This window comes from Lynx rufus, unplaced genomic scaffold (genome assembly GCF_022079265.1).
Source record: "Lynx rufus isolate CCGP_SWC_20201006 ecotype Redwood Valley unplaced genomic scaffold, mLynRuf1.p SCAF_9, whole genome shotgun sequence".
NCBI classification, from domain to species: Eukaryota; Metazoa; Chordata; class Mammalia; order Carnivora; family Felidae; genus Lynx; species Lynx rufus.
In genome coordinates this window covers 8,927,163-8,954,956 of record NW_025814897.1, presented here as the reverse complement: position 1 = coordinate 8,954,956, position 27,794 = coordinate 8,927,163, and the positions used below count along the sequence as shown (strand labels likewise).

Genomic DNA, 27,794 nt, shown 5'->3' with positions numbered 1-27,794 from the left:
TTCAGGCTCCATTTGGGAACTGCTTTCAGCCCTTAGGTTGATGCTGTAGAAATAAGTTCAGGTGGGGTAACTAGTTGACCAGCTGTTCCGTATTTATTTATATTTATTTAGTGAAACTAAGTGATTTTAGTGAATGCAATAATACAAATCGTTTTTAATTTTTGTACTTTTACTGGCTAAGGTATTTTATTCACTTTATGCTGAATGTTGACAATGTTTACCTAAAATTACCTTGAGTTTGTGGTCGTTCTTTTCCATACTCAATTAGAACAAGTATTAAAACTGAATGGGACCTTAGGGACTACTTTCATATTCCTTCAAAAGCTAAATAAAAAGCTATTTTTCTGATAGAATTATGGCTTTCCATCTTTTAAGACAGTGCTTAAAAACTTTAAAGTATTTAGAAGGAAGTTAATACTCCATTAATAACTATAAAGCAGCCATTTGGAATTTACTAAAAGGAAGTGACTAGGTACTTTGTACCTTCCTAAGCCATAGCTTTTCTCATATTAATTTCCTATATAAATAGGGAAATAATGATGTGTTCTATTTAGGTCACAAAGATGATGAGAAAAAAAAGTTCTGATCATGTATTCATTATCAGTAGAATTATCATCAGATTCTTGTGGAATATACCATGTTCTCTACCCCAAAACGTATTTAGTAAAACATCTCCATCTTAGACTGGAGGGGCATCTCCCTAGAATCCTGTGTGTTTCAGCAGTTTCTTGGCATTCCTTCTAGTACAAAGACTGGAGCATAGAAAAACAAGGACATACATCTCTCATCTTAATAAATTTGTAGTAAGGGACTACACTGTGGAAATAAAGAATTGCTTTTTGGGTTGTTACTTTGTAAATTTTATTAGAATAGTCTAATACTATTGGAAATTGAGAGTGAAAATTTTGAAGAAACACACTATGACCCCAGAACTATCCATCTTAATATAAAAATATTATTTAATACAGGTTTTAAATATTTTGAAACTACTCCATTTATCTTTGCAGACATGAGTGGGTATGAGATTCCTCTCCACCTCTGTAGTGACAGTCCCATCAGAAAACCATGGAGATACAGAGAGAGAAAAAACAGGCTGAAGATAGAAAAGCTGAAGGGAACTTCATGGTAAAATACTTGCATCCAGATGCTTTATAAGACTGACAACATCCAGGGCTTTTTATAAATACATAGTTAAGAGCATTAAATTAGCTAGGAAGTCAACACTGCTCAAGTTCAGATTCAAGCTGTGTGACTTTTGGCAAGTTACTTAGCTAAATCTCTCCATAACTCCTTATCTGTAAACTGTTTGAGGATTAAACTAATAATATGTGTAAAGTGTTTACCACAATGACTGGATGGCAAATGGGAAATTCTCAGTAAATAATAGCTAGTAGAATGGAAGTGATTGTTTACACTTTTAGGCAACTTCTTATTTTTTGTATCAGAAGGTAGGTAATCTTGGCACTTTATTGATTTAGGGAAAAAAATAATCGCAATGACTTTTCTTCAGGGCCGTAAATGTGAACAGCTCCCACCTGGTATCTGAAGTATCTGATATAGAGAGACCTGCATTAGAAAACACAAACTGTGTGACAAGAGATACGGAAACATACCTTTCTTTGAAAAACGTGTACTTTCAGTTTTAGATTACCTAAATAGTCGCTCTCAAAAAATAATACTTTTTAAAAAGGAAATAAAATTTTATCTTCAGTGTCTGTTTGATTTTTAAAAATCCAAAGTTTTGGGGACTGCCTGGGTGGCTCGGTTGCTTAAGCGTCCGACTTCGGCTCAGGTCATGATCTCACGGTTCATGAGTTCAAGCCCTGCGTCGGGCTCTGTGCTGACAGCTCAGAGCCTGGAGCCTGCTTTGGATTCTGCGTCTTCCTCTCTGTCTCTGCCCCACCCCCGCTTGCACGCTGTCTCTCAAAAATAAATAATTGTTAAGAAAAATTTTTTAATCCAAAGATTTGTAGCAATGGGATGAAAAAAAATATTGAAATGAAATATAGAAAAATGCTATTATGCCACAAGGTGCTTTTCTGTTACACTTACAGTGAGTGTGCCCCACAGGAAGTATAAATGAAGCTTTGAATCTAGGTTATCCTTCATGCGTAGTTCCTGCAAGATCCTTTTTCATTTCATAAATCCGACTGAAGAGTTTTGGCTTTAAATATTCCATGGAGGAGTTTTAGGAATACTGCCATATGAAGTGTCTTTGATTTCATGTCAGTTTTTTTCTGTTTCCACAAATGGCTCTGAGTGATAGGAAGTGTCCAAGTTTCCCTAAGCATTCTCTTTATCTTTCCCAGTGCCTTCTAACTAAGTCTCAGGTCCATTATGAGCATGAAATCTGTGAATTTAGGTCAAGAGATAATGGTGGTTTCAATATTAGGTTCTAAGGAAGATTAGGTAGAAATTGTCAAAAAGCGATTTCAATGCTAACTTAAAGTAGATTACCTTCTGGGTCCTTGGAGATAAATATTAATTGTGTTAACTCCACTTAAGTGTAGTACTTCCTGCCTTTTTTTTTTTTTCCAGTTTAGTTAAGGGTCTGTTTTTAGCTAGAGTTTTTCAATTTTAGCCAGAATACAAGGGGAAATGATATGAACAAACTTTTAAGAAAGGAAATTTAGGGGCACCTGAGTGGTTCAGTTGGTTGAGTATCCAACTGTTGACTTCAGCTCCATCCTTGATCCCAGGGTCGTGGAATCGAGCCCCATGTTGGGCTCTGCGCTGTGCATGGGGCTTGCTTGCGATTCTCTCTCTGTCTCCCCTGCTGCCTCTCTCCCCTGCTCATTCTCTTGCTCTCTAAAAGAAAAAAAAATTTTTTAATTTTTTAATGTTTATTCTTTTTTGAGAGACAGAGAGCTTGAGTGAGAGAGGGTTAGAGAGAGGGAGACAGAATCTAAAGCAGGTTCTAGGCTCTGAGCGGTCAGCACAGAGCCCAATACTGGGCTTGAACTCCAGAACCACGATATCATGACCTGAGCTGAAGTCAGACACCTAACTGACTGAGCCACCCAGGCATCCTAGAAAAAACATTTTTTTTAAAGAAATTTAACTAACCTTTGCTTGTAAAGTCTAGAAAAACTTGTAACCATTCAGTTGGAAATATGCTGAAAATTCCTCCAATTCTAGATTATAATTTTTATGTGCATCTCTCTCTCTTAAGGTGAAAATTTTATAAATATTTTAATAAGTAATGTGTATTTTAACCTTTTGTTCATCCACTCAAATCTTTTTGGAAGTATGGAAGTTATAAATAATAAGTGCATTAATTTTTTAGTACGGCAGTAAATTTAAAATTAGATTTTTGATCCAAATGTAATGCTCAACTTAGATAAAAAATATAGTTTATGGCCGTTTGCTGCCCATAAATGCAGGCATAAGGACTAATACAACACATGTTTCCAGAGCCTTTGGGGTCACAGGTAACCAGCCATCTTACAGTCTCCTGCTGTAGGCACTGAAGTCACAAACAGTGAATAAGACACTCTTTGCCTATGATTAGTGGAAACTGTCCTCTTGTCACAAGTACAGGAGCTCTCATAAAATTTAGGAAAACAAAACAACAAGAAGTCCTGTGTGGTTTTTATCTTTCTAGATATAACAACAACTTTAAGATAAAAAATAAAATTAAATTAAGTGACATGTGGACAGCAAGCTGTGTGGACGAAGTGGGAGAAGGCAACACCAATGCCCTGAAATCGTTTGTCTTGGGCTGGCCCACGGTGAACTTCGTGGCCACTTTCAGGTAAGAACCATAGCGTCTGCTGTATTTACATGTTAAATGCAGTCAACTAGGTAATTTCTAGGATGAAAAAGAAAAAGTTAATCCAGTTTTGTTCTATTGATTTTTCAAAGGGAAATATTTTATTCTGATTTATTCTGAAGTCATCTTTTGACGTGCCCCCAGTAAAGACACTCGTATGCCTTGTGTTTCTCCTCAAGAGCTTCTTATTAAAACATGTGGAGAGTAATGGTAAATAGAACACTGGAGTCCTCTATCTTGGTTTGACCAGTGATTTTTAGAGGGGCTCTGCTGAAAGACCTCGGGGCTATGGGAGAGGAATAGAGGCTCACGCAGAGACCGCAGTCTCCAACCTCCCCTTTGCTTGTGTTCAGGTATTGTTTTACATAGTGAGCTTTTGACTTGATCTTTTCAACCCACTGAAATAGACTTTTACTAAAAAATTGTATAGAATCGTCCAGTTAAGCTTGAATAACTTTTATACTCCCAGATTTGCTAATGAAATAGTTTTTAATGATAGAAATGAAATTAATGTTGTGAAATAATGGGGGTACCTGAACTGTACAATCAGGTTCTGATTTGGCATAGAGATGTGACAATCAAAAATGAATTCATGACCCAAGAAGTAGAAGTTAGTTTCCTAAGACTCACCCTGTGACTGGGATGGGGATGGAGAATGTATAAATAGAGAATCTTTGTACTCTCAACCCGAACGTGCCACATTGGCACTTCTCAGGTCCAGGTGAGCATACCAAACCTCACACCTGTGATTTCGAACAGCTGCACCCTCACGTCTGGTATTTGTTTTACACTTAAAGAATTGGGCTCATCACATGCACACGTTTTTCTCTTGGTCTCTTCTCTCCCCTCTACCACCAGACACGTCAGGTATCATCCTAAAGCCAGATAACTCAAAATTTCCAAGCTGTTAATCTTCTAATAAAAAACAGGCATGTCATTAAGTTCTATTATGCATTATTGGCCTACCACAAGATTTTAAGAACTTACTTGGAAGAAACATGTGTGTATATCATTGTCTGCATATCTTCTTTTCCATGACAGATTTCTCTAGATAGTATCATTTTCCGTTGCCTAATCTCCTTGGAGTTACAGGTGAAAGGAAGGGATTTCTAGAGAGGGACAAGACTACATGAGGTCTTTAATTAAGAGGTTTTTATGAAACTTGTTATAAGAAGAAGTACAGATGTATAAACAAGTTTTACATATGTTGTATTCTTCAAAAACTATAGTACCTTACCCAGAAAGATTAAGGTTAACATGACTAATGATGTCATGTGCCCCTTGATAGAATGTGATGAGAAGAGCAGGTCACCGTTGTATTATCCTCGTCAAAACCCATAGTCCCAGTCCAAGCATGAGATGAACATCAAACAAGCCCAGATTGAAGGATATTCTGTAGGTTAAGCTGACCAGCACTCCTCCAGATTATCACAGCAAAAAACAAAAACAAACCAAAAAAAACAAAACAGGAAAAACTGTCATAGACCAGTCACTAAGGAGATGTGATAACTAAATGCAATGTGTTATCCTGGTTTGGGTCCCAGAACAGAAAAAGGACATTAATGGAAAAACTGATAAAATCTGAATAGTCAAGAACTTAGTTAATAGTAATGTACCAGTAATGGTTTCTTAGTTTGACAAGTGTGCCATGATACTATAAGAGGATAACTTTAGGAAACTGAAACTGGTGAGAGGTATACAAGGACCCTCTGTACTATCGCAGCAACTTTTCTGAAAGTCTAAACTTATTTCAAGTTTAAAATAGTATTTAAAATTAAAAAAAGTTGTGTTGACGAGTTCTGTCCCTGATACAGCAGACAGAGTGAGGTCTTAATAGACTGACCACCATACAGATAACAACTCTAAACTCTGAATAAAATACAGACAACGACCACCTAAAGGGTCTGGAAAGTGAACAAAAGTTGGCAGATTTTGGAGAGGAATTGAAACTTGGAAGGAGGCACCAGCATTGGGTGAGTTTCCCATGTTTAAGGCATTGGCCTAAGGGCAGGCTACAGTCATGTCATGGTGCAGGGCAACTAAACTGACAGAAACCCCCAGTCTTTCTGGCTGAACAACCAGAATAAGAGCCTGAGTCAGCCACAGCCACAAGACCGTGAGGGAAGGAGTCTCAAAAAGGATGGCACCAGAGAAGGGAAGGCTCACATTTTGCGGACAGACTCTACCCAAGTCTCTGGCTGATTGCTGAACCAACATGCATGGAAGAGACTCAAAACAGCTTGAATCTGAGGATCAAAGAATGGAACCAAGGTTCTGTTCACCACAAGTAAGATAGAATTTGCACCTTCAGTCTAATCATGTTAGTTACCTGTTAATAACAAAAACACCAATACTCTTTTGCAAATATAACAGCACTCAGAGTCTCTAAAACAAAATATTCATAATGTCTAGAATACAGTATAAAATTTCTTGACATACAAGGAATCAGAAAAGGGAAAAGGTCACCAATAGAGGCCAATCCTGAGATGATCCATATGTTGGAATTACCCAAAAAGAACTTTAAAGCAACTTTTATATTGTGTTCTCTAGGTAAAAGGAAAAAAGCCAAGTGAAATGAATGAAAGATTTCTCAACAGCGAAAGAGAAAATATAAAAAAGAGCCAAATGAAAATTTTAGAACTGAAAAACCGCAATATCTTAAATTAATAGTTACAGAATAGAAATGAAAGGGGAAAGAGTCAGTGAATTTGAGGATACATTGATACAAATTGTCCAATGTGCAGAACAGAGAAAACAAAGACATTTTTTAACGAAAAATGCACCAGAAACTTGTTAGAAAATACCAGAAGATATAACACACATGTAATTGGAACTCCGGAAAAGGAGAGAAGGGAAATGGGACCAAACAAATAGTTGAAGAAATGATGGTTTGGAAACATTCCAAATTTTGTGAAAGATACCAATGTACAGAATCATTGAACCCCAAACAGGAATATGAAGGGAATTTCACTTAGTTATGTTATATAGACAAACTGCTATAAACCAAAGATGAGAGGAAATCTTAATAGCAGCCAGAGAAAAACAGCACATTACATTTAGGGGAGCAGTATTTGCACCACTGTGGTTTTTTCATCAGAAACTTGGGCAATTTCAGAAGACAGTGGAATGGAAATGGAAAACTCTCAAACTAGAATACTATGTCCAGCAAAAATATCCTTCAGAAATGAAGGTAAAATAGAGATTTTTTTTTAACTCTAAAAATTTATTCCAGCAGAACATTGTTCCAAAAAAAAAAAAAAATGCTGACAAGTTTTTCAGCCCGAAGTGAAATGATATTGGAGGGAAGCTTGGATCTTTAGGAAGGGTTGAAGAATGCCAGAAATGGTATATATCAAATAAATATTAAGAAAAATCTAGGTCATGATCAGTTTAAAATACCATCAGGCTAGCAGCTCAAGAAGCAGTCTCTCCTAGCCAGTCACTATAACGTCTGTAAAGAAACCGAAAGTTAAAGACTGATAGTTTTGAAATCTAGGACTGACAACTGCCAGAATCAGTGAGGAATTCCCAGTTGTGTCAAGTTAGGGGAAGAGCCAACACTGAACTTTTCATGCTTTACCTTAGGAAACAGAGTACTTCATCACATCTCAAAAAAGACCAGAAGGAATTTCCTATCTCTTGTACCCTGATCCTCAAACCTAGGATCTATATCTACCAGAAAAACAGGTACCGTGCCTTGATATTACAGATAACTACACAGTAATGAGAACATTATTCAAAAGACACAGGAAGTACTTAAATCTGACATGGATCTATCTGTCAGAAGAATCAGAGGAAGAATATTTTAACTTAAGCACCTAATATGGATCTCAGTCTATAAACTCAGGTAGTCAAGAAAAGCCTGTTTATTTATAGATCAAATTAAAACTCACCCTGAGCCTCCATTTGCCAGCCTGTTAGGAAATCAAATTTTCTTCTTTACTGGAACCCTGTTTTCTTAGAGTAGAACCAGAATGCAGGAGGTTTCTGTGATGTCTTCCAAACAGATGAAAGGTTTTGACCTTTGGTCTGTTGTGGTCACTGCTGACATTATCTTTTTCTGTGCCCAGAGTTGTCCTTTACATTCAGAGATGCTCTGACTCCTTGCCGCGTGTGGGATGCAGCTGTTTTCACGGATATAAAAACTTAGGAACAGGCCTCCCCAGTTACTGCCAGCAGTCATTTCCTGTGGGGTCTTTCTCTTTCCTGAGGCACCTCAACCAAATAACATCCGGGTCCCTGTGCACTCTCAAGGATAACAGAGTCTGTCCCCTCCCAAACTTGAGAGAATCTGTCCAGGATGCCCTGCCATTTCTCCTTCTCTACGATATAATTCTTTTCTCCTCTTCTTGCTCTTATCACATGAGCTTAGGTGTTTGTGAAACTCTGAGATAACTTTGTTCTTATTTCTGTAGAAGTGCCAGAGATTAAAAATCACTGAAGAAAGAGAAGGTCTGGATTCTTACACAGGCTAGGTGAAGGGGAAAACACAGGAATGCTATATAAATCAATCTCAGTGAGTTAACTTGCACACTTCATAAACTGTTCATTTTTGAAGTAATTCATGCTGTATATTCAAACAATGGAACGCAATACAGCAGTGAGAATGAATGTCCTAAGAACAGTAATATACCTAAGTCTCAGAAACATAATGTGGAAGGAAAGAAGCCAGACACAAAATAGTACATATTGTTTGGTTACATTTATAATAGAGAAAACAAAACTATCCAGTTCTGTTAGAAGTTAGCCGCACACAGAGTCTTCCCGAGGTTTCGTAATCTGAATTTCAATCACACAGGTGTGTTCACTTTGTAAAAAATTTTCAAGCTGTACACTTAAGCATTACATAGTTTTTTCTGTGCCTTTCATGTCAATAAAAAATTAAAAGTTAACAAAAAATACCAAGTGTTTTAAAGGGGCAATTTTCTTTAACTGCTTTGAAAAAAGTTCACAGGTCTAAGGAAAACTCACCTGTTTTTCAACACAGTTTTTTGTAAATAAGTCTAAGATTTGACACAAATGAACGTAGAAAATGTTCTGTTTAAGAAAGGTGAATACATCAAAAGGTTGTAAAGAATTGTGGGAGATGGAAATTGTATGGTCAGTGGTAAAAGAGATGTCATACACTTTCTGATAACTGATCTTAGGAGGTTGCGGGTGGAGAAAATTGCTAAGCAACAGAGTTAGAAACAAGTTACAAATATTTGTTAAGTGTATTTTTCTGGAACAGAAGAACTAGGGTTTCCAAGTTTGTTAAGAAGATTAGAAATATGACTTTACAAGATAGTGAGTAACAAGACCATATAGAAATAAACATTGAATTATTTCTTAGCTTAAGAATTAAGCTAAGCAATAACTTCAGAAAAATTATTAATAATGATTTAGTTGTAAACTAATTGATCTTAGAAGATTATAGTAATTAAGGATACGTTTTATGAGAACCAGTTTGCTAAATTATGCTGTTTACATGTATAAATACTTCTTTTCCTGACAGGAAACTGGTTTCTGGCCCAAGATATGTCCATCAATATGCCAAATTTCTCTTTAATTGAGCATACTTTATATTTGTGTAACAATTAAAGCTGCAAAAACACTCTGAGACAACTAGCCCCATTTTACAGATGTGGAAACAAGCTTAGAGATGAGAAGTGATCTGCTCATGATCAGATAGCTTGTGTATGTTTTTGACCAGCCAAGTGTTTGGATTCCAGATCAAATTAGACTTATACTTGCAAAAAAGCCATTAAGTGGAAAGTGGCCCTGTCTTGGATCTACTCAAGAGGTTTTAGTAAAACTGAACTCGACCGTACAGTTTTTCCTGGTGGGGATTTTCCGGCTGAGGACTCTCCAGAACGCAGCTCTGTCAGAGTTGTGGGAGTATGTGGCTGCCCCAGCGACAGGCCACTGATAGTTCGTCTGGAACGACAGTCTCAGATATGTTAGCATAAATGTGTTGTGTGTTTAATTTTTCTCTCCTATTTTCTTTGATTGCAGTTCTCCAGAACAAAAGGACAAATGGCTCTCTCTCCTTCAGAGGTATTGTTTCCATGTGCATATTTTTAATCTTTAACTTGTAGTTAAAAGAATTAAATTCTTCTCCACAGAGATATACCCCAAGCTATTCCCCTTTTTCTTAGTAGAAATTATTCATTTGTCCTCAAAATAAACTATTGTGTGAACTGTACACCAGCTACTACTTACTGTAAATAATCTCTTCATTACATGTATTCCTTACTTCCTAGGAGGGAGAACTGAGGTCTGGTTAGATCATTCTAGACAGAAATTAGTCCATAATCTCTCGCATCTCCCGAGCCTACCATTTGGAGCTAACAGTTTCCTCAAAGCGTGTATTAAGTTTCCAAATATGGAGGGTTTTCTGAGCACCTCAGAGCTCAATTAGGATCTCCACCTTTGAGCATACAGACGAAAAATGGTCAGCTTGAGGTTCATCTCTTATTTCTATAACCCTTCCCTCCCTTCTCCCCTCTCTGCCTTCCTAAGGGAAGATATACACTCAACAAGAGAGCTAAATGAGAATTAAAAGGCCACTGTCTTAGTTTGGTGCAGTAAGGTATTATATATGTTACTGTACTTGTCAGTAAGATTCCGGGCCTCTCCAGAGAAGGTAGGAAAACTTGGAAGATGAAACACCCAGAGGTGCCTAAACCTGACTGTGCTCCTCAAACCTCAAGTGAAATAGATCCCCCATTCGTTTTGTGCCTGTACCTAATGTCCTGAGAATTTTTTTTAATGATCTTTCAACCCATAATGCAATCAGATTCTGCCGAATCTTTCCATCTGTCTTTTAAAAAATAGCATATAAGTATACTGAAAATATTAGCAAAATAGATTGATTTTAAGATAAGCCATTAGCGAAATCCATCTGACTCAGTGTTGTTTTGGGCTGTCGTTGCTTTTGATTAGATACATCAATCTAGAGAAAGAGAAGGACTACCCGAAGACCATTCCCCTCAAAATCTTTGCCAAGGACGTTGGGAATTGTGCCTACGTAAGTGTTTCTAAGCCAGAAAATTAAATTCCAACTCCCTGCATAAAGCAGAGCACTGTGGATAAAAACAGAGACAGGCAAACAGATAGACAGGCTATGTTTGTGCTATGGAAGGTAGGCATTTAGAAGTACCGTTGTGGGGGGGCGCCTGGGTGGCGCAGTCGGTTAAGCGTCCGACTTCAGCCAGGTCACGATCTCGCGGTCCGTGAGTTCGAGCCCCGCGTCAGGCTCTGGGCTGATGGCTCAGAGCCTGGAGCCTGTTTCCGATTCTGTGTCTCCCTCTCTCTGCCCCTCCCCGTTCATGCTCTGTCTCTCTCTATCCCAAAAATAAATAAACGTTGAAAAAAAAAAAATTTAGAAGTACCGTTGTGGGGAAAATGCATTTTTCTGGGTATATGTATGTCTTTGTATATGTGAAAAGTAAACCCTAGAGAAAGAGAAGCAAGAGAAATTACTATTCACAACAGTGTTTAACATTTACACTTGGAAAGAATATTGGTTGTCAGATGTCTCTTTCCTCCCTCTGGCATTAATGTTTCTCTGGATCCTTTCAGTAGCAGCTGCAGCAGCTTGTAGTAAAGCCATTTCCACAAGGATGTATTTCCTATTAGTATTAAGCAATTTTTTCTAACCTGTCACTTCTTTTTTTTTTTTTTTTTTTTTAATTTTTTTTTTCAACGTTTATTTATTTTTGGGACAGAGAGAGACAGAGCATGAACGGGGGAGGGGCAGAGAGAGAGGGAGACACAGAATCGGAAACAGGCTCCAGGCTCTGAGCCGTCAGCACAGAGCCCGACGCGGGGCTCGAACTCACGGACCGCGAGATCGTGACCTGGCTGAAGTCGGACGCTTAACCGACTGCACCACCCAGGCGCCCCTCTAACCTGTCACTTCTTAAGTAGAAGGTGGTTTGAGTTTTTCATTCTCTGAGTTTTTAGGGATTGAATCCATTGGCTTAATAAATGTATGAGCTGGGAGAGATGACATTTTTAAGGGATCAGCATGTTCCTACCCCACAGTTTTTATCATATTGGTCAAATAAAAATTAAGTCTACTTATCCCTCGTTATTATGTAGAATTTGATGGCTAAAGATAGAGAATAAATGCCAAGATGCTATCAACAACGAATAAAATGGACACTTGTGGATATTTTTATGACATTGTGCATTGCCATACTTCACAACAACTCTACATCACACTGGAAAAGGATGTAGTACAAAATAGTTATGCTTTGGCCAAAGGCCAATGTTATGCAAATGTTCTGACTTGAGTGCCAGATGTCACTGCTTGAGGGAAATACTCAAATTTTTACGGTGTGAAACACAGAGATCTACTATAGCAAAGTAGCAAAAAACAAACAAAAACCCACCTTCTGCCGGTCTTGATTTAATTGTTGTGGCAATTGGTTACATTTAGGATTTTCACGGAAAATCCCCTGCAATTTTTTTTTTTTAACATTTTCAGTATATGGAAAGCATGTATTTGACAAAGGACCAGAGTCCCACTCTTTTTTGGAAGAGAAGACAGGAGATGTCAGGTTGGGTGCTCTGTGTTTATCAACGGTACCCTGGTTAACTCAACAATGATATGACACACTATCCTTTGCTCTCTGAAGTTGCTTCATGGCAAGAGTCTCCTCTCAGGGAGGCCCGGCTTCCAGAAAAAGTGATTGCCACCAAAATAGGCATGCATGTATGGAAAACATTCTTTATCCTCGGCCTTTAGTTATACCCAACCGGTCAGTGAATTCTGCTAACGTGGTGGGGGGGAAAAATCCACATTTTCATTTTTGTCTGTTTTTTTTATTTGTTTATTAGCCAGAGAGGACTATCTGCCGAAATTCATTTGTTTTGTCTGCCACAAAGGCATGCAAGGGAAAACACACATCTTACAATTACTGGGTTTTTTTTTTATAATTACTGTTTTGAACATATGTCTAATATTAAGAAAAATCATTATCTTAGAAACCAGGTACATTGGGAGATAGTATTACAGGATAGATTGTTCACTTTACAAAAGACTTCATGAGAGAATTTCTTTAAAATTTAATTTAAGGATGGGTTTTTGGACTGAAAATTTTTAAAGGCAGATGCCGTTCATGAAATTATATCTCAGGTTAAAGTCCAGTTTGCAAAACATCTGTGCCACTCCAGTAGAAGACAGACACTGGGATTGGTGCTCAAAGCCCTGCCTGTTGGGTTCTCAGACGCTTTTGCATAATCCTTGGAGTTACAAGGAGCACAATTTGAAATCAGTTGGCAAACAACTTTCAGAGGCAGTTTGTCATGTTGAGTAATTGGCTCATAGAGAAAGAAAAATACTGTAATGGAAGGATAAGTGGTGAGTTGTCAGTGGATTTCACTTTAGCATTATTTTTATATCATTTTTATTTTTATGGGATTTTGTTTCCATTTATACTACTTATTTGTACCGTTTAAGCCCTATGGGGGACACAGCCCTCATTGCTGATTCATCTGATAATTATAACACATAAATCCTATGTGCATAGTAAATATTTCTTTTTTGATAGCATAGCGTTGTCCTATATTTAAGTGTCTTGGAATTGTATGAACTCTATATAGAAATCTCAAAATCTTGTTAATCCCTTTTCTGTTTGCTGCAAACTTTCTTTCTATTTTTAAGTAGTAACTTCTAAATGTAATTTAGCACAGAGCTATTCCGGATATCCTCTTCAGTAGCAGAGTTGATAACAGAATTGAGCTTTGTGAAATTTTCAGTTCTAGACCCACTGGTTTTAAGGCCTCTGCAGATTTCAACATTGGAAATCCCAGTAGCCACAGTGTTTGACATATAGAAGGTGCTTCAAAGAATAGTGGTTTTAAAAATTCTAAACTTGAAATGTCTTTGTGTAGCCAGTTTTTATTCTGATTTTACCTCCACTTTTTGCCATGTGGAGAAAATGACAGCGGGACCCACACCGTGTCAAACCCGCACTGCGGAGCCCGCGCTCAGGACACAGTGCGAAGTGGCGCAGCGCTCTCCCTTCTTCGTGACGGGTTGTGTGAGGGACGCGATGCATCGACCAACCTGTCTAGGTCCTTTTTTGTGGCTGGGAGAGTAGTCCATCTACTCTCTCTCATATGTAGTTAATCTTTTTCTTTCTTGTTTAAGGCCTTCTTTTTGGTGAGCCCCGTATTCCTTATATTAAGAGAAATAGGTGTTTTATCAAAAGCCATAGGGGCGCCTGGGTGGCGCAGTCGGTTAAGCGTCTGACTTCAGCCAGGTCACGATCTCGCGGTCAGGGAGTTCGAGCCCCGCGTCGGGCTCTGGGCTGATGGCTCGGAGCCTGGAGCCTGTTTCCGATTCTGTGTCTCCCTCTCTCTCTCCCCCTCCCCCGTTCATGCTCTGTCTCTCTCTGTCCCAAAAATAAAAAAAAAAAAAAAAAGCCATAATATATAATGGAATGAAAGTAAATGAATATCAAGAGTTTGTTTTCTACTTAAGTCATGTGCTTTACGCCGTCAACACTTGAAATCGAGAGATGCCTTTGGGTAATCATTTCACAGTACTTATTTGTTCACCTGATTTAATACCCTTTATTTATAACTATATTTCTCATTTTTTTTTTCCTGCAGTCTAAAACAATAACAGTAAGGAATTCAGATACAGCAAATGAAGTTATCAACATGTCACTACCAATGCTAGGGATAACTGTAAGTTACTCTCCTACATACTCTTAGTGAAAAACAAACTTTTTATTCTTTAGGTTCATATAAATATTATCCCTTTCATCATAAGACAGCTGATTACTGGCAATACCTAATTCATGTTTTGTCCCCCCCAAAATGGAGGAAATAAGGACAGGAAAGCCTTACTATTAGATGCTCCTCTTATACTGCCGTTGTAAAACTTACCTGAGCTGGAAAGCATAGTAAGATTAGACTCTACTGTTAGAATGATAATAATATGTGTTTTTATTGTATATGCTGTATACATATTCAGTTGGGGAGTTTTCTTGGTATAAGATTCTAATGAGTAAGTTCTAACCTCCTTCACATGTACGTGTCTCTCTACGACTGTTCTTCTCTTCTCTCCTTTCCTGGTTCTTCTCCTCTACCTAATTATTCTATTATCCCAAGATTCCATCAGTCTTAGGATGGTGAATTCTGAAGGATTTGTTCTGTAGTAGAATTTATACATGAAGAACACATAGCTAGAATCAATGTTCACTGACTGCAGATCCAGAAGATGAGTTGGCTGGTACCTCTAATGAATTGGTAAATTGAAAAACAAGCTTTGAGAGGGGCGTTAAGGAGGACACTTGTTGGGATGAGCACTGCACGTTGTAGTAAGGGGATGAAGCACTGACTTCTACTCCTGAAATCATTATTGCACTTTATGCTAACTAACTTGGATGTAAATTTAAATAAATAAATAAATAAATAAATAAATAAATAAATAAATAAATAAATAAATAACTTTTAAAAACAACAACAAGCTTTGAATCAGATCCTGGATTTAAAGAGTTTTAGTGTGCATCCCACATCTCCCCTCCATTTTACTTTTAGCTTCTGCTTTTTTCTGTTTTGCGGGGCAAAGGTGAGTTTTTGAAATTTAATTAATGGAGAAGATTGGCGTGTTTGAGGATGAGGTAGGGAGAACACTGGAAAATCCTCGTCCTCTCCGCCCTGCCAGTGTATAGACCGCATAACGTGGGCCTTGTGTTAACGGGAGTGACTTTCAGAGGGACGGACACTAGAGGAAGCACTTGAACAACACCACTTCTTGAGTAAGACTGTCTACGAACATGAAAGCGCGGTGTTACTGTGCTGCAGCATGCCAAACGTCTTAGATGTGTCACAGTCTTCTAAGCTGCATTTCAATTCACTTGGACACAGTGCTATCCTACGCCCCTAGGCACTCAGAGAAATCACAATTTAGGGTAAGAGATCTCATTTATTTTAGTCACATTTAATAATATACTTAAGATATGATTAGATTTATGTGCACTGGGTAAAGCTGGCGCCTCTGCATTGATTTTTAAGCTCATGTGTTTATATCTTGGAATAGTTTAAGGGAAGGGAAAGGAGATTGATTAGTGACAGGATTCATTTTACTTATGCTTTTCCTTTGAGAAAAGTAATCCATGTCCTGAGACCAAAAATATTCCTATTCATTATAATTAGGAATGGAGGCTATTTGGTTATGCTCTTCTAATGGGTTATTGCATATTTTCAGATACTACAAAAAAAAAAATAAAGGATTTTTATCAGATTGCCTGCCGTCCCTATTTGCAATAAAATTTTTTAAGTTGAGAATGGGGAAGGAAGTGACAAATAGGGTAGAGGAGGGGGCCAGAAGTAATTCTCCACATCCAGGACCCTCTATTATAAAGTCAGAACGTTGATTTTTAATCCAAGGATAAAGGCAAGAATATTGAATATTGCCAGTCTCTTCTAGCTTCATTTAGAACCTTTGTCCTTTATCCTGTCCTAGAGGATGCAGCAAAGTCTATTGAATTTGGTATTATTTCTTTCAAGTGAGATTTTTAGTATTGCTGGGCTATAATTCTGCCCGTGAACAATTTCTTTGTGTTCTATGACTGGGCCTATTCTCTAGAATTCTTGTCCTTTCTGTATCCAGGACTGGACTTGCCCAGAATAAAACCAGTGTAGACTGTGCCAGCCACCTATCTCCTCAAAGCCTCTTGGTCATTCTCCTTCTGCTCAGAAACTGCTGAGCTAATACAGTCAGCCCTTGAGATTTCACTTTTTCATCACAGACACAGCATTGTTGTGGCTTTCTGGATAACGAGGATGTCTTTGCAGGGGCATGTTGGAGATTAAGTCCAGTATTTTCTGAGAAGTCCAGAGGCATGGCAGAAGTCAGGACTCTAATGAAGAGATCAGCCTTTTAGAAAACTAGGACATTTCTTTCTGCTTTGTAAAGGGGCTTATAATTTTACGTTCTGTGGGCTACCCATAACCATAAGGGCTTTCTTCCATTGCAGTCTATGGATCGCTGGTCATCACTAGGAAGAGAGGACAGGACTGCTGAGTCCTCTGCCAGGGATGAGACAGGAATATGGATTGTAGGAATTAGCATTGCCATCTTCAAAAACTGTATTCACCCCCATGAACTTGAACAGCATTTATATTGTCCCCATTTTTTCTCCAAACATAAAAATCCACCCCCAAAATATGTCCTTATTCAGTTACCAAACATGACAGAATTATTGTTAATATTTTTATCTCCAAGGGCTCTGAGAGAGATTACCAGCTTTGGGTCAATTCTGGCAAAGAAGAGGCACCATACCCACTTATTGGTAAGTTTCTTCAAATATCTAAGATAGGATTGTGTTTTAATTATAATTCTAAGTGTCTATGAGAACTGGTCATGGAGTCCTGAATTTAAGTGCCATCAAATATTATATCTCATATAATATTTATTCATTCATGCAGTAAATACCTATCAACCATTTCCTAAGGGCTAGGCAAATAGTGTCTCTTCACTCAAGCAGTTAATGGTGTAGGTGAGAAGAGAAATGTAAATTTCTCTTTGTTTTTTTTTTTTACTTTACAAACACCTATTTTGCAAACCTTTTTAAAATTTTTTCCATGAGAAAACAACATGTATTGGTATTCCTTTTCCCTATATATATTTTTCATCTTCAGTTCTTGAATTTCCTGTTCCCTTTCCTCCCTACTACATTGCCTCTGTGGAAGACCATCTGTAATCCAGTCATGCCTCTTAGTTGATCAGTGAGTATTCAACACCTGCCCTAGGCATCCTAAAGAAAAGGAGATTAATCCATTTAGAGTCCTAAAAATATTCACTGACTTGTAAGCGAGCTACTACTTCAGTACTTTGCTATTTCTCTAGACAGATTTTCCAGCATTTGTTCTGGGGAATTATTGGAAGTGAATAGGTTACATCTCACCTTGTTTAAACTATTTAGCTAAAAAAAAAAAAATACTTCTTTTTTGTTTGTTTGTTTGTTTGTTTTGGGTGTTTTGTTTCTGTTTGTGTTTGTTTGCTTTGAGGAGGAGAGCGAGGGAAGGATAGAGAGAGAGGAAGAGAGAGAATCTTACAACCCTGAGGTCATGACTTGAGCCAGAATCAAGAGTCAGATGCTTAACCACTGAGCCACGCAGGCACCCCCGCTAAAAATACTTCTTGATCAGTAAGGTCACCCAGTGTGGTTTAACAGAAATAGAGCAAATAAAATAAGGGACAGTATCTGTAACAGATCTTGAGATGATAACAGTAATAATTATAAGGATGATAATGATTTCTGCCAATAAAAAAAAAATGCTTACTAGCTGCCAGAAAGTGTGCAGAGCATATTATATGCATTATCTCATGTAATCCTTTCATTTACCTGGGAGATCACTGCTTTCTAATTCAGGATGTTTCAAGTGATCTGAATAATCTAAAACCAACATATTCTCAGACTTAAAGTAAAGCAACCTGTCATGCACATAGCTGAGGATAAAATTCACTGCATTTGTTTTCTTTTTTAATGGTGTCATTTTTGTAAAAATCAGCAATGAGATTGTGATTAAAAATCAAATAAATAATTGTTTTAATAAAAATCTATTGATTAAAACTATTCGGATGGTAGCTTTCAGGCTTAAAACAGCTTCAAGCTTGATTGCTAACTCGCACTAAATAAATAAATAAATAACCAACCAACCAACCAACCAACCAACCATGGGACACGATTTAGCAGCGATTCTCCATTGTATATTTCAGTGTGCCTTGGAAACTTCGGTTGTAGTGTAGCTGCTGGCTACTCGTTTTTTGGCCTTAATCCGTGGAAGCAGCTGTAGAGCTTGATATCATTGGAACATTGGTATTACATGCCTCTGCTGGATGGACAGGGAAGAGGTCACAGGGTGACATCCAGTGATAAATTAGAAATAGAAGAGAACTTATTCTCTGTACTTAAAAAAAAATAAAAATAAAAAAAGGCAGATCTACAGCACAGTGGAACTTGAAGGTTTCAGTGAAGGAAATGCAACCACCGAGAAGACTAAAGAGCAATCAGATGTCCAGGATTTAGTTTTTGTTTGCCATTTCCTCTTTGAATCCTGTTTCTGTGTTTCTAATACCCCGCAGTCTTCCTTCTGATTATTGCCTGTGAACACTACCCTCAGAGGGCAGCAGTGGGAGGAAAGCATAAATCACACAAACCAGTCTTAATGCTCTGAAGTAACTCTGATTATATAAGTAATAAGAAGTGATGAAATGTCTTTTTCAGACAGACATCTTGTGTTGAATAATAGCGATGCTTGAAATAGATAGTCCTTTGCTCTTACTATTTGAATAATATTAACCATTAAAGTTTACTTATTTGATCCTTATCGCTGTGTGATTTTTTAATCCGTGGATTTAAGGGTGAGAGATGTCAAGGATTTGCTGAGGATTTACAGATACGGTTCGTGTTGAAGGAAAACTAGAATACCTTTAAATATTCTCAGAAGCGAACATAGGAAAAGTCAACATCATGCAACTCACAAGCTAATCTGTGCATTCCAAAGAAGATATTCTTTTAAGATTCTTTTCCCTTTGCTTTTTTTTCTCACCTCCCCCCCCCCCGCCCCCCGCCCCCAACCACCTGCTTAAAACTACTTTGATAGGGCCACCTGCATTATGCTGTGGTCTCCAAGCGTAAGAGCGTGCTTAGTGATCATTCAGTCAACAAAAGGATTCTTTATTCCCGAAGTCCCAGGAGCAAACTGCAGTGTGTTGTAGTATGTGGCACACATGTCCCCGGTGCCCGTCAGCCTGAAGTCTACATTGAGATTTTTCTCTGTGTAGGGCATGAATATCCCTATGGAATTAAAATGAGCCATCTTCGGGACACTGTGCTCCTGACACAGGGATCGAAGGACAGCAGCACGCCGTCCGGCCTCCAGGAGTCCTTCCTCATGGAGCAGCTGCCCCGAGAGCTGCAGTGCCAGTTCATCCTGAAGCCCAGCCGCCTGGCCGCAGCCCAGCAGCTGAGCGGTGAGTTGCTTCTCCTCCTTCGCGGAGTCTGTTTTGAGCAAAAGTTTTTATTCTTGAAAAAAAGTCAGTACAAAGGCAGAGATCCAAACTTCCAGCCAGATGAGGTATTTTTTTTTCTTTTGAATTTGCTAAGTGTTTTGAAGGGAAAGATGGAGTTTTAGAAGATAATTTTATAAATCAGCAGTAGGCGTGTACTCAGCAGTTAGCAGAACAGGCTGTTCCTTCTGTCTTCACTGTGCTTTTCCCCTTTAACCTTCTGCTCGCTGCAGCGTCAGAGGCACCGGGCAGTGGCTCAGGTCCTCACTGCCTTCTTTGTACTGTAACACATCACCCTGTGTGGTGCCCCTAACTGGTCACATGATAAGAGGGAGTCCGTCAGTGACGGGGCTCAGGAGACTGTGGATCTTGCTGTAGATAAGTATGTGAAGACTAAGGTGATCTGCATGGGAATCTCTCCCTAATCTGCTAATCTAATCTGCATTCCCTGTCAACATAGCCATCTCTTTCACTCACCCCATAATACTTTAGAATGATAAAAGTGATCTTGAACACATGAGGCCCGTTACTTACCCGAAACCATGTTTGAGCTTTAAGCCCTCAGTCTGAAAGCTAGGTTGTATGGGAAATAGAAGAAAATGCATCATACAGAAAGTGTGAGTGGGTGAGCAGAAAGTTGATGCCGAATTTCCGTAGACACCTTTGTCCCTTTGAACCAGCTGGGGGATCGGGTGAACACGGCAACTCTTCTGTGTGCATTCCCCCACACAGGCACGTGCCCCCTGTCCCTCTGTGGTGGTGACCAACCTCAGACTTCATACTCCACTGAAGCCCTCCATCGGGGGCTGCGCCATCTTGCCAGCACAGCTGTAAAAGCCTAACCTTGCGTGTGCGCCGGCCACCTTCCCTCCTAGGATGGTAAATTGAGCTTTGGGGACTCCAAGGCTGTTTCCTCACATCTTTGGGCCATTTTGAAGGGGTATCATAGAGACGTCATAGTTTTCCATCCACTAAAACGTGAGCTCCGTGAAGGCGGGTATTGTGGTCTGTTTTGTTATTCTCAGCACCTGGAACAGTGCTTGACATACCTACAAGTAAGTGCTCAATAAATATGTGTTGGTCTTTAAAGATGCAAAAGGAATGTCGCCTCTATAAGCTGAGAAGAATATTTCGCTCTTCTACCTTAATACTCAGGTTTTTCAAAATTATTTCTCTGTGTCCCTTGTCACTTTCATTTTAATTAGTTTGACCAATAATCAGGAGTCAAAAATCCTAAGGGTTTTACCCAATTTTGCCAACGACTTGCTTAATTAAATTGTAGGCACTCTGTGCTTATTAATCCTCTGTTTCTCCTAATTGGAAGTTAGGATAATTGTGGTTACAGCTATAAGAGGATCAGAGATGGAGTAATTATAGACCAATGGTGCCAACAAAGCTGGGCATCAGAATCACCTGTGCAACTAAAAAGTTACGGTTGAACCAGTGCTGTATTTTTTAACACATAAGATTTAGAGCTACAGCTGCTTTGGAAACCACTAATTTAAATCAGGGTTCAGATTTTTTCCGTAAAGGGCCAGATAGTAAACTTTGCAGGTCAACAAAAAAAATTGAGGAAATTATGTAGCTACTCATGTGACAAGAGAGAAAACAAATTGCCACTCATTTTTATTGATGATAATTAATATATAGTAATGAGTACAATTTCATGTAATACAGGTCTAGTAATGAGAAGAACTGAATTCTTTTGGAGGAATAACCTTTTGCATAATTGGAGCACCAAGGTCATCATAATTGAATGCAAAATGTTCTGATCTGTAATGAGATTTTATATATTTTATCGTCTTTGAAAATATCTTTTCACATAGGTAGTTCCAAGTACTACTTTCATTCTACTAACATATAATTTTAGTTGCATATATTCCCCTCTTCGAAGGCGTTTGTAGAATTTTGATATTTGTCTTTGAGCATGTCACTGTAGATGAATCACTTCCAATTGAAGATGGGGCAGAAGCTTCTCAATGGCACAGTTAAAGGATCTTGGGAATCTGGAAATTTCCTTTGCACTTGCATTGAGGTTGGTAAAATAGCACTGCAACTGTAGTTGGAGCTCAGAAAATATATCTGTTACCAATGTGTGTGAGAATGGAGATCTTGCTTAACTTCTGATAGCACAAGAAGGGGAGAAACAGCTTGACGTTACTCGTGGTTAAGTGTCAGTTGTTTTCAACATGAAACTTTCAGAAGTTTTATGTCTAAACACGTTTTTGCCTTGTAATTCATTAAGAAACATCATCCAATTTGCAGCAAAAACTAATTTCCAGAGCCAGTCACTACTAGAAAAAATCTTCTCTTTCATAAAAATTTCAATCTCAGCCATGAGCTCAAATCTCATTATAAAACTTTACCCCTGGTGAGCCATTGAGCTGCTATGTGATAGCACAGGTCAGGCCAGTCAGCTTCTGTTTCTGACAGAAATTCACAGAAATGGCAATGGGTAAGTCCAGGAGAGCGAATCAAGTTTACTGTTGACTCTGCTGGTCCAGTAATCCATGATGGATGCAAATACTTCCCGTGCGGTACTGCTGATGAATTATACACTGAATACCGCTGGTTACTAAACACTTTACATTTTCACAAGCTTTGCAAATTTGTCAAATTACATCTTTTTTCTGGAATCTGAAGATTCCACTTGAGGTTGTACTGAACTATTATTAACTTTTCAAATTCTATGACAGCATTCTTACCTGTAGTTGTTCTTTGCAGACTGTTCAAGGCTGACACCTCAGTCACTTCAAACGAGGCACTGACTTCTCAAATAAACAACTGAACAGTATTGGTAACATCTGCCAACTAATCAAGAACCAAGGAAAGTCGCTCAAAATAATTTGCCTTGTTTTTTAGTTTCCTATTAATGTTACTCCGAATGTTCTCAACTATTCAAGCAGCTGTTCTCACCAAAAAGGCTAATATCCTCAAGTGTAGTTTCTGTGTACACATCTCTTTGTCAGCTGCAAGCATACAAAACTTAAGCAGCTGACCCCTGGTAAATGGCCTTACCTGCATCAATGAGCCGCTGAGAAACGGACATTTTTTGGAGCCTCATTTTTTTTTTTATTTTTGTGAAGAAATTCTGCAATGCTGAGATATTTCATTTAAATATTCCACACTTTTCTACTCATCACTTTCTTCTGAGTTGGGAATATTGTGCTGAGTTCCTAGTGTGATTATGTCAACATATAGTATATTCTTTTACCACAGCTGTTATATCCTTGCATGATTTATTGCAATAACGCAGTCATCCATACTGCTCTGTGCCTTAAAAGCTCAACACTAGACATGACAGGTAATAAAAAATTAAAATTTTACAGTATCATGATACCCAAGGCACTCAAAATATTATCCACATGTAAATGTGTCATTGCAGTTCGTTGTGTTGAGCAGCAGTGCAAAGCATCAGTGAGAGCCCCACTGATGGCCTTTGTCACAACTACTAGGCTGCCATTGAGCATGACGTCAAAGCAGCCATGGACAGTACATAAACGAATTAATGTAGCTGTGTTCCAGCAAGAATTTCATATTATTTTTAGGTGTCACTGAATGTTGTTGTTCTTTTGATTTTTTTCAACTTTCAAAAATGTAAAGACCTTGAAGGCTGTCCAGAAAGAGATGTAAGGCCAGATTTGGCCCATGGAGCATAGTTTGCTCCCTCAAATGTAGAATTTTGTCAAGTGCATTTTCCGCATCTACTGAAATGATGATATGACTTTAACTCTTCCTTTTGGTGATGTGCTGTACCACATTGATTGGTTTGCCAATGTTGAACCATCCTTGCATCCCTGGAATAAGTCAATAAGGTGTATGATCCTTCTAATGTATTGTTGACTTTGGTTTGCTAATGATATTCTTGAGAATTTTTGCATCATGTTCGTTAAGGATATTGGCCTGCAATTTTATTTTCTTGTGTCTTTGTCTGATTTTGATATCAGAGTAGTGCTGGCCTTACAAAATGAGTTTGACAGTGTCCTTCCTCTTCTATTTTGTGAAAGAGTTTGAGAGGGATTTGTATTAATTCCTCTTTGCATACTTGGTAGAATTCACTAGTTAAGCAATTTGGTCCTGGACTTTTGTTTGTGGGGAGGATTTTAATTACTGATATTATCACCTTACCAGTAACTGTTTAGATTTTATTTTTTTTCTTAATGGATTTTATTTTTATTTTTATTTGAGAGAGGGAGAGAGAGCATGTGAGAGTGTGGAAGGGGTAGAAGGGGAGATAGAATCCCAAGCAGGCTCCATGCCCGGTGCAGAGCCCAATACAGGGCCCTATCCAACAACTGTGAAATCATGACCTGAGCCAAAATCAAGAGTCGGATGCTCAACTGACTGAGCCACCCAGGCTCCCCTGGTCTGTTTAGATTTTCTGTTTCTTCCATTATTCAGGCTTGTAAGGTTGTATGTTTCTAGGATTTTATCCATTTCTCCTAGGTTTTCCAATTTGTTGGTATGTAATCGTTCACAGTAGTCTCTCATGATCATTTGTATTTTTGTAATATCAGCTGTAAGCCTCCTATTTCATTTCCAATTTTATTTATTTGAGCCTTCTCTTTTTCTTGGTGAGCTAGCTTAAGATTTGTTAATTTTCTTTATCTTTTCAAAGAAGCAGCTCCTGGTTTCAGTGATTTTTCTCTTGTCATTTTAGTCTTTGTTTCATTTATTGCTGCTCTGATCTTTGTTATTTCCTTCCTTCTGATAACTTTGGGCTTTGGTTGTTCTCCTTTTTCTAGTTCCTTGAGGTTTAAGGTTAGGTGGTTTATTTTAGATTTTCCTGTTTCTTGGCATAGGCATTTATTTCTACTAATTTCCCTCTTAGAACTGCTTTTGCTGCATCCCGTAAGTTTTGGTATGTGGTATTTTTTTTTTGACCCATGTTTTTCAGTAATTTTCAGTTTGTTTAATCTTCATGCATTTGAATTTTCCAGTTTTCTTTTTGTAACTGATTTCTAGTTTCATACCGTTGTGGTCAGAAAACATGCTTGAATATGACTTCACCTTCTTAAATTTGTTAAGACCACTTTTGTGGCCTAATATATGATCTCTCCTGGAGAGTTTTTCCATTTTCACTTGAGAAGAATGTGTGTTCTGTTCTGTTTGGATGGAGTGCTCTGTATGTATGTATGTGAAGTCCATCTGGTCTACCATGTCGTTTAAGGCTAGTATTTCTTTATTGATTTTTGGTCTGGATGGTCTATCCATTGATGTAAGTGGGGTATCCCACTTTACAATGTTATTTCCTCTGTGGATTGATCTCTTTATCATTATATAATGACTTTCTTTGTTTCTTATTATAGACTTTGTTTTTGAAGTCTGTTTTGTCCGATGTGACATAAGTATAGCTTCTTCAGCTTTCTTTTGGTTTACATTTGCAGGGAATATCTTTTTCTATCACTTCATTTTCAGTCTGTGTATGTCCTTAAGTCTGAAGCAAGTCTCTTGTAAGTAGCATATAGATGACTCTTACGTTTGTTTTTTTAATCCATTCAGCCACTCTGTGTCTTTTAATTGGAGCTTTTAGTACATTTACATTTAAAGTCGTTATTCATAGGTATGTGATTATGGCCATTTTGTTATTTGTTTTCTGGCTGTTTTGTAGTTCCTCTGTTCCTTTCTTCTTTTAAGCCTCTCTTCCCTTTGGTTTGATGGTGTTCTTTAGTGATGCCTTAGTTCCTTTCTCATTGTCTTTTGTGTATCTACTGTAGATTTTTGCTCGGTGGTTACCATGAGACTTACATACAACAGATTTATAACATTCTAGTTTAAGTTGATAGTAACTCAAGTTTCTAAAACTCTGCATTTTTACTCTACCCTGCTGTGTTTTGTTTTTGATGTCACATTTTACATCTTTTTATCTTGTGTAACCCTTAACTAATTATTATAGTTTGTTATTTTTACTACTCTTGTCTTTTAACCTTCATGTTAGCTTTATAAGTGATCATTCCACTATCTTATATGTTTATTTACCTTTACCATTGGGAGTTATATTTTTATATGTGTTATATTTTTATATGTTTTCAGCTTGAAAATGTCCCTTTAACTTTCTTGTAAGGCTGATTTAGTAGTGATGAACTCCTTTAGCTCTTACTTTTCTGGAAGACTATCTCTTCTTTAATTCTGAATGATAAGTTTCCTGTGTAGTATATTCTTCCTTGGAAATTTTTTTCTTTCAGCACTTTGAATATATCATGCTACTCCCTCTAGCCTGCAGAGTTTCTGCTGAAAAATCTAATAGCCTTATGGGGGTTCTCTTGTACATAACAAGTGATTTTTCTCCTGATGCTTTTAAGATTCCCTCCTGGTCTTTAAATTTTGGCATTTAATTATTATGTGTTTTTGTGTGGGTCTCTTTGGATTCATCATATTTGGAACTCTCTAGGATTCCAGGGTGTGGATGTCTTTTTTTTTTCACAGCTCAGGGAAGTTTTTAGCCATTATTTCTTCAAATAAGTTTTCTGACCCTTTCTCTATTTCCTCTCCTTTTAGGAATCCTAAAATGCAAATATTAGTTTGCTTGATATTGTCCCACAAGTCCCTTTACCATCTTTAGTCTTTTTTTTTTTTTTCATTCCTTTTTCTTTTTGCTGCTTAGATCAGGTGAGCACCTCTGCCTGGTCTTCAGGTTCACTGATCCTTTCTTCTACTTCCTCTGGTCTGTTGTTGAACTCTTCTATTGTCTTTTGTTTTGTTTTGTTTTGTTTTAAGTTTATTTATTTTGAGAGAGAGCAGGGGAGGGGCACAGAGGGAGAGAGAGAATCCCAAGCAGGCTTCACACCAGCAGTATGGAGCCTGACACAGGGCTTGAACTCATCAACCATTAGATCATGACCTGAGCCAAAACCGAGAATCGGACGCTTAACTGACTGAGCCACCTAGGCTCCACTACTGTGTTTTTTTAGTTCAGTTATGATACTCTTCAGCTCTGTGACTTCTGCTTAGAACTTTCCTGTATTTTCTGTCCCTTTGTTGAAGTTCTGTGTGTATCCATTCTTCTTCTGAGTTCAGTGAGAATCTAAATGGTCATTACTTTGAATTCTTTATCATTACTTACCTTCACTTCATTAAGTTTTTTGAGGTTTTTTTCTTCTGTTTGTAATATCTTCCTGTGTTTCTTCATTTTGCTTAACTCTCTGTACAAGTTTCTATAGATTAAATTCTATGCAACTACTTCTCCCAGTCTTTAAGTGTCGGCCTTGTGTAGGAGATGAACGTTAACATTCACCCCTGCCCTGGCTCTGGGTTGTCTCTAAAACCTTTGTGATTGTCCAAGCAGCCTGTCTTATTGTCAATAACTCCCAGTAGTTGAGGGTGTGCCAAGACCAGTCAGTGTTCCAAAGGGGGAGGATCTCACTCAGCACCTATATTTAAGCTGATTGGAAGCCAGACCTCCAGGCAGCAGCTTTTAAAGAATGCAAATATATGCTGTCCTTTGGGACCACAAGCGTACAACCTGCTGGTCCCTAAAGCCAGGCCATCTGAAGGTGTCCCCTGGGCAACAGTAGCAAAAGTCAGGGTTCCAGATAAAAGTGTAAGCTTCTTTCTGGGAAATACCGGTGATCTATAAAGAGGCAGAGGGGAAGTGCAAAAATGTATCCACCATCCTGTGTTCCCTGAGAATACCTTCATGGCCTCTAGATGTGTGCCAAATCTGAAGCTTGTCCCTAAAGCTGAATCTTCAGGACTGGCAAGTAGGCCTCGTTCACAGAAATGATGGGGGTGTGTTTCAGTCTGCTGTCTTCAGTGCTCTGGGTGTAATAGTCTGCCAGGAACCATCTGTGATTCTTACAGTTTCATGAGACATAGGAATGCAAGTCACCGTGGCCTCCAGTACCAGGCAGTCATTGGGCATCCCCTGGGTGAAAGCCACAAAAACCTGTCAAAACTGGTCACCAGACATGTGTATCTCCAGGAGAGGAAGAGCATGAAAATGGCATCCACTGGCTGGAGCAAGGCAGACGGGGAGTGTAAAAACAGCACCTGCCCAAAAAAGCG

The 27,794-nt window shown here is 38.3% G+C and overlaps 1 protein-coding gene across 1 annotated transcript in view; it reads left to right on the top strand.

The window, feature by feature from the left end:
- Positions 1 to 27,794, top strand: part of ARHGAP20 (Rho GTPase activating protein 20) — a 125,452-nt gene that overhangs the window by 81,163 nt on the left and 16,495 nt on the right. Inside the window, exons 4-9 of the mRNA XM_047072269.1 lie at positions 3,605 to 3,754; positions 9,767 to 9,808; positions 10,697 to 10,781; positions 14,378 to 14,455; positions 17,001 to 17,067; positions 19,566 to 19,754. Coding sequence (XP_046928225.1) covers positions 3,605 to 3,754; positions 9,767 to 9,808; positions 10,697 to 10,781; positions 14,378 to 14,455; positions 17,001 to 17,067; positions 19,566 to 19,754 — 611 coding nt within the window. The remainder of the gene's footprint in view (positions 1 to 3,604; positions 3,755 to 9,766; positions 9,809 to 10,696; positions 10,782 to 14,377; positions 14,456 to 17,000; positions 17,068 to 19,565; positions 19,755 to 27,794) is intronic.